The following is a 6,246-nucleotide window of genomic DNA, read 5'->3' on the forward strand; positions in this document are numbered from 1 at the left end:
GGGAGTGGATCTAGGCAAGTCCGCGGAGGTGGCAGCCACTGTCCAGAACCTGCCTGCTGTCTCATTTGTCCTTCTAAAGACGGGAAGGATGGAGCTGGTGCAGCCTGACGCTCCCACCTTCCCATCCACTGCAGCAGCCCGGGCTTTTTCTGAAGACTGCACACCTCCCTGCGACTCAGAGTGCACCCTAGGGTCTGTGGACCCACTGAGAAGTGGCGGGTAGGGAAGGGAGGGGTGGTCAGCTTCGGGACTGAGAGACATCAGAGAGCTTAGCAAACAGGATCCTCTGCTCAGCTCTGGATCCTGAATGCGCGACAATAGTGACAAGCGGGATTAGGAGACAGCGGACATCCCAAATAGCCCGTTTAAATAGTCAGAACCCCGGGCAGCAGAGGGCAGATCTTATCCCTGTTCTGCTCCATAGCTGCAGAATCAGGATGATGCGAGGTCACCTCTACCACAGGCACGCCCACTCAATGCTCTGCACACATGCACGCACACACACACACATATTCATCAAGGCTCTCACAAGACTTCGGTCCACCCCACACGCAGATCTTTATATCTCCTACACATGCGCATACAGGCCTCCACAGCCGTCGCTGAGGGCAGGGAGGATGGACATTGTTCTTAGGCAATCTCCCAGTGCTTTCTGGTGCAGAGATCACACCAAGAGAATTCGTTCCAAACTAGTCCTCTCTGCCTTGGTGGCGGTGACAAAAAACCTCCCGCAAGGCTACTCTCAAAGTGAGAGAGGACCCCAGGAATGGCCCAGCCTTCCTGCATTCCTGGATCCCGTATGCTAATTCTGACTGTGACCCTCGGCAACCATGCCCAGGACTGGCACCCCGCAGTTGGATCTGCACACACACAAAAAGGACTGGACCCTCTAGGTAATTAAAAAAAAAAAAAAAAATCCAACAGGCCGCTCAAGGAGAGGGGAGACTGGGATCCAAATAGCTCAGGCTGTTGATTCTAAACAGCTAGATCTCTTCGCTGTGGCTGTGTAAACCTCAGCTTGGACTTGAGGGGGGATTTCTTGGGTGAGAGATGCCTGGGAGGCCGGGTTGGCCCCTGGCCCTGGGAGCCCTGGGAAATACACAACCTGCGGCTGATTTCCTTTGTATAGTATCTTCACAGTCCACAATCAAGTGTGAATTTCTGCATGCCTTTGTTTATTGTCTTTTTTCTTTTTTTTTTTTTTTCCTTTCAGGATTGGAGGTTGAGAGTCTCTGGAATGCTCTCAGATGGATTCGGAACAAATCTTATCTTGGTGGCGGCAGGGCCCTGGCCACACTGAGACTGCTGCAAGCCCCACAGGCTCCTTCCCCTGCCTCCCCCCAAACACCTGGAGAGCCTCCTCTTAGTGCAGACCATCCTTCTCACTCCCCCCAGGCTCTCCTACAGGCGCTCTTCCATCCACACCTGCTTCACCCGGTCCGGCCAGAGTCGTTCCCGGCGCTCCAACGCTTTGGGATCCCCGCGGGCGCAAAAATGCAGAACCGACAAGAAGCCCGCACACCTTTGTTTCTTCTTTATTTACGGATATAATTAATGTACCGCACTCTAAATTAGAGATAGATTTTTTTTTTCTGATATACATTTCGTCTTATTCACCACGAGCACACCACACGCACAGTAGAACAGTTCCACGACCTGATAAATTGCACAAGATGAGTTTGGATTCCTGAAAACCGGCAGGCAAGCCGGCCCTGCCTTGGCTTCTCGCCTCCCCGCTTCGCGGAAGGAAATCGCCCACCCGAAACGGATTTCCCGGCCAGCCTTTCCCTCTGCAGGGTTGAAATGTCTCTGGAATGGGAAGCGCTCTTGCTGGAAATGGCTGGACGCTGCAGATTCCGAGCACTGGATGGCTGTGAAATGTCCCCCCAAGGTCAAGTTTCTGCGCCTGCGAGCTGAGCCCCTTCTCCCTCCCTTCCCACCCGCTCGGTGACAGGGACCAAAGAGTAGGGGGCCCTCCGGGAAGGACAGAAAGCCCTGCCCACAAATTCACCCCCCTGCCTCCCCAGAAACTAGGGTGTTGTGGGAAAGAAAGGACAACAGAAATGCAGACGCGATGGATTGTGGATTCCTATCCCTCCCACCCCACCCCACCCCCGTCCCCAATAATCAGAAACTAGGAACCAGAGATGTTTAAAGCTTGGCTTCCCAAGCGCGGCGGCAGGGCGCACAGGGCTGGTGGGGGAGGGTGGGGAGGGTGGGAAGGGCGCGGGAGCGCGGGAGCCCTCCCGCCCTAGTCCTCCGCGTTGGTTCGGTAGGCCTCGATGAGGCCCTCAAGCGAGTGCACGAAGCCGGACACACTGCAGATGCCACCGATGACGAAGATGGCGACATCGAAGAAGACTTGGTGCCACAGCAGCTTGCGCCAGAGCAGGCGCAGGTGGAAGAGGCTGGGCAGCAGGAAGCAGAGGCCGGCGCCCGTGAGACTGCCGGTGAGACCCATGAGCAGCGCGAAGTGCGGCACGTAGATGGCCATGAGCAGCGTGAAGACGACCAGCGCACAGCGCAGCGTCAGCCCCCACGATTTGAGGCGCCCGTCGCCGCCGTAGCAGGCCGGGAAGAAGGCGCGGCTGCCTTCCTGGAAGAGCGACTTCTCCAGCACCTCCACAGCAGCGAAGAAGGGCAGCGGGTAAGACAACAGCGCCTTGGCCACCAGGAAGATGTTGACCACGGCACGGATGGAACCGGGCAGGTTATCCGTGATGACCTCCTTGGTCTCGTCGGCCCAGGTGAGGTAGGCGACCAGCGCGAAGAGGCCCTTGAGCACGCAGGCGGCGATGTGAGTCCAGTTCATCATGCAGTGGAACTCGCTGGGCTGCTGCATGTTGCCCTCCAACGAAGGCAGGAAGATCTGGGACGTGTAGCTGAACACGATGATGCCAATGGAGATGGGAAACTTCTTGACGTCGATGTAGAACTTGACCTTCTCCCAGGCCCAGTCGCGTGCCCGTGACAGGCAGTAGGCGATGACCAGGATGTTGATGACGAAGTGGGCCAGAGTGCACAGCAGGCTGAACTTGGACACCGCCTTGAGGTTCTTAAGGAAGGCGCAGGGCAGCAGCACGGCGGTGGCGATGATGGCCCAGGACTTCTGCGACACGGGCAGCCCCGGGAAGCTGTTGTACATGAGGTTGCCGCTGACCACCACGTACAGGATGCAAGTCATCACCAGCTCGATGATCTGCGCCACGTTCACCACGCGGCCTCCCAGCGTCGGGAAGCGCGGCGCGCAGCACGCGTTGGCGATGGCCACGTACGAGTCCCGCACGCGCACCACCTCGCCGTCCTCGTTCTCCTCGTACAGGCACGCGATGAGGATCTTGCCGGTGTAGCAGCACACCACGGCGGCGAAGATGATGAGGAACAACCCTAGGTAGCCGCCGTGCAGGATGGCGTAGGGCAGGCCCAGCACGAACATGCCCTGCGGAGCGGAAAGGGGAACCAGACGCCGGGGCTCAGCGGCAGCAGCCTCGTCAGAGGGGGCCTAGAGGCGTGGCTTAAAACTGGGGCCGCGAGGGGGCGCTACGCGGAGTGAGAACCGGGCTTCAGCCCCGGGGAAGGGAGGTTAACGGGCGGCTGCAATGGGGGTGTCCCGCGGCCTCACCGGGGGAAGCCCGGGCGTCGAGTCAGATGGAGAGGGAGGTGTTCAAGGACGGAACTGAGAGGGAAAGGTGCGCTAAGGGCTGGGAGGTGGGGAGGAGGCTGAGCGTGGGGTCAAGCCACAAGGAGGGAAAAGGTATATGGAGATATTTTGGAAGTAGGTAAGAAGGGGCTGGAGGGGTCAGGGCCAGAAAAGGGCGGCGAGAAAGGTAGAGAGCTGGGCCTGAGCCACTAGGAAGAGGGGGTGAGGGATTTTAGGTGCGGCTCCAATGGGGTACCGGGAAGCTAACGAGGGCCTAAGGCCGCTTGGAGAAGGGAGCGTTATAACAGCAGGGGCCGGGAAGAGAGCTGGGGTAGGGCGGAAGAGGGGCTACAGGTGAGCGAAGCAGAGGGAGGCCAGAACGGAGGAAATGTGAGAGTGGCCAGAAGGCTCTAGGGGGGAGAGGCCAGAGGGGTAATGGCGGGGGGGGGGGGGGGGGAGGAGAAGCGCGAGCAGTGACTGAGAGGCTAAATCAAGCAGGAATCAAGCTGTGGACTCAGGCGGGCGGACTGTGGAAGGAAGGTTTAGCATCCACAAAGAGAAGAAAAGCTAACGAAATCCAGGGTTTCCGAGGCCTCCAGGCCTCCCGGCTCCCACCCTGGCCTCCCTCCGGGCCTATGGAACGGGGCCTTCAAAGACGCCCCTGGAGAAGGCGGGGGTGGCAAGGAGGCGGTCGCGGTCTCCTGCCCCCGGTTCCGCACGGCCGTCTCGCAGGGCCCGGGAGCGGGAGGCGCCTCGGGCCCGACCACTTAGTGCGCAGGGCCCTGCTCAGCCCGGGTCCCCGAGCAAACCCGCCGCGGCCCTCCCGCTCCCGGGAGGCCCACGTTGTGCGTCCCAACGACCGTGCGCTCCGGGGACGCGAGGGAGACCAAGCCACAGGGCCCGGGGGCACCTAGGGCTGAGGCCTCCTCCGCTCCGCGTGCCGCGGCCTGCCCGCCTCCGCCAGTTCCCGGGGGTCGTTGTGCGCATTCCAAACCCGGTCCCAGAAGAGTCCGGCGCCTCCTGGTGGGGAGTGGGGCGTTGCGAGTAGCCTGAAGGGGTGGCCGGCCTGGAGGGTAGAGGCAGTTCAGAGCATCCAGGGGCGGCTTCTCCAGGGTCACATGCGGAGAAGCTGGTCGCCTCTTTGCGGTGTAGCCGGAATTTCGGGCGAAAGGGGTGAGTCTGTGCGCAGAAGCACTGAGGTACCACGGGCCATTTGTGCTTGTGTGGGCACATAATATGTGTGCTTATGTTTGGGTACACCTGTATGTCCCCAGTAGGGCTGCACTTGAGAAAGTGGGCTGAATCCTGTTTGCAGGAGTCTGCGCTTGTGTGCCTGTGAATGTTCAAATAGGTTCGTGTGTGTGCTTGGTATGTCCAGGTATGTGCTTGTGTGGGGGCGTGTGAAGGTGCGTTTGAGGATAACCCCGTGGTCTATATATAGACGCATGTCGTGCGCACCTGTGCGGGGAGTTTGTTCGTGCGGGAGGGGGGATGTGAGCCTGTGCGTCGGTGCCGGTGTCAGAGCAGGAGACTCCCAGCTCAGCAGTTCCCCCTTCTCTTTTCCTCCCCAACATGCAGCTGTGAATCCATTCCGGAGTCCCGGGAGACACCGTTCCCTCCAATCCTGATTTTCCTTCTCCCTCACCACTCCCCGATCCCCCTCCTCCTGTTTCCCTCCGTTTTGCAGGGTCTCAGGGCAAGTGCCTCGGACCAAACAGCAGACCGGCTGTCCAGCGGCTGGCGCCGCTGGAGGGAGCGCGGATCTGGGCGGGAGCCGCCGCTTGTAGGGTTGCAGATCCCCCCCCCCCCCCCCCCGGCAGGGCTGGGAGGGAAGGGGGAAGGCGACGTCCTGAGGAGGGGAGGGGGGGTCTCTCGGCGGAGATCGCCCGGGGACTCAGCTGGGGGTAGGGCCTGGTTCTCTGAGCTAAAGGAGGTGGAGGGTGGGGGCAGGCAGAGCAGGGAATCCCGCGCTCACCTGGATAGCGTTGGTCACGTTCCAGCCCGCCTCCCACGCCGTGATCTTGGGTTTGTCGTGGCCCCCGAACTCGCCACCGGCCCCCAGAGCCTGGTCCTTGGAGCCCGAGGGCGGCAGGGGCGCGCCTCCGCCGCGCTGGTAATGGATGTCTCCCTCGACGGGCGGCTCGGCGCCCTCGTCCCCGCAGGGCTCGCCCTCGGTTTTCAGGATGTCCATCTGCAGGCCCTGACGGTGCTCAAAGTCGAGGTCGTCGCAGTGAGCAAAACCCACCGCCTCCTCGTCGGTGGCCGCCTGAAAACCCATCCTGGCGAACATGCCGCTCACCTTGGCCTGGGACTTGTTGGACACTGTTGTGGCCACGTTGGACAGCTTGCTGCGTAAAAGGGTGGCCATGGCTGCGGCGGGGTCCGTGGAAAGGACACAAGGGGCTGGGGGCGCGGGGGACGCGCGGCAAGGCGGCGAGGGCCAGGGGGGCGCGAGGCCGCTATCTTCGCTCGCTTTCCCCGCGGCGTCCCAGGGCGCTCTGGCTCATGACCCCTTCGGCTGGCGTTTGAGGCTCGCTCGAAGCCCACCCCGCGGGCGGGCGGCGGGGCTGGCGGAGCGGCGGCGGCGAGTGCACTGCGGAGCTGCC

General features: G+C 61.3%; 1 protein-coding gene across 1 annotated transcript; it reads right to left on the minus strand.

The window, feature by feature from the left end:
- Positions 1 to 1,519: 1,519 nt before the first annotated feature.
- On the minus strand, positions 1,520 to 6,240 carry SLC32A1 (solute carrier family 32 member 1). The gene is made up of 2 exons (XM_040447069.1): positions 5,616 to 6,240; positions 1,520 to 3,439 (listed from the first exon to the last, which is right to left on the minus strand). Exons 1-2 carry the CDS (start codon positions 6,006 to 6,008, stop codon positions 2,252 to 2,254), a joined length of 1,581 nt encoding a protein of 526 aa, XP_040303003.1. The 5' UTR covers positions 6,009 to 6,240; the 3' UTR covers positions 1,520 to 2,251.
- Between the last annotated feature and the right edge of the window lie 6 nt (positions 6,241 to 6,246).

The sequence above is a fragment of the Herpailurus yagouaroundi genome, unplaced genomic scaffold, assembly GCF_014898765.1.
Source record: "Herpailurus yagouaroundi ecotype Mexico unplaced genomic scaffold, PumYag 196, whole genome shotgun sequence".
NCBI classification, from domain to species: domain Eukaryota; kingdom Metazoa; phylum Chordata; class Mammalia; order Carnivora; family Felidae; genus Herpailurus; species Herpailurus yagouaroundi.

Bases quoted from the DNA above. Each gene is read 5' to 3' on its own strand.
- SLC32A1 (XM_040447069.1), bottom strand. From the start codon at position 6,008: ATGGCCACCCTTTTACGCAGCAAGCTGTCCAACGTGGCCACAACAGTG. The intron at 3,440-5,615 runs GTGAGCGCGGGA...TCCGCTCCGCAG, and splicing joins ACGTGACCAACGCTATCCAG to GGCATGTTCGTGCTGGGCCT.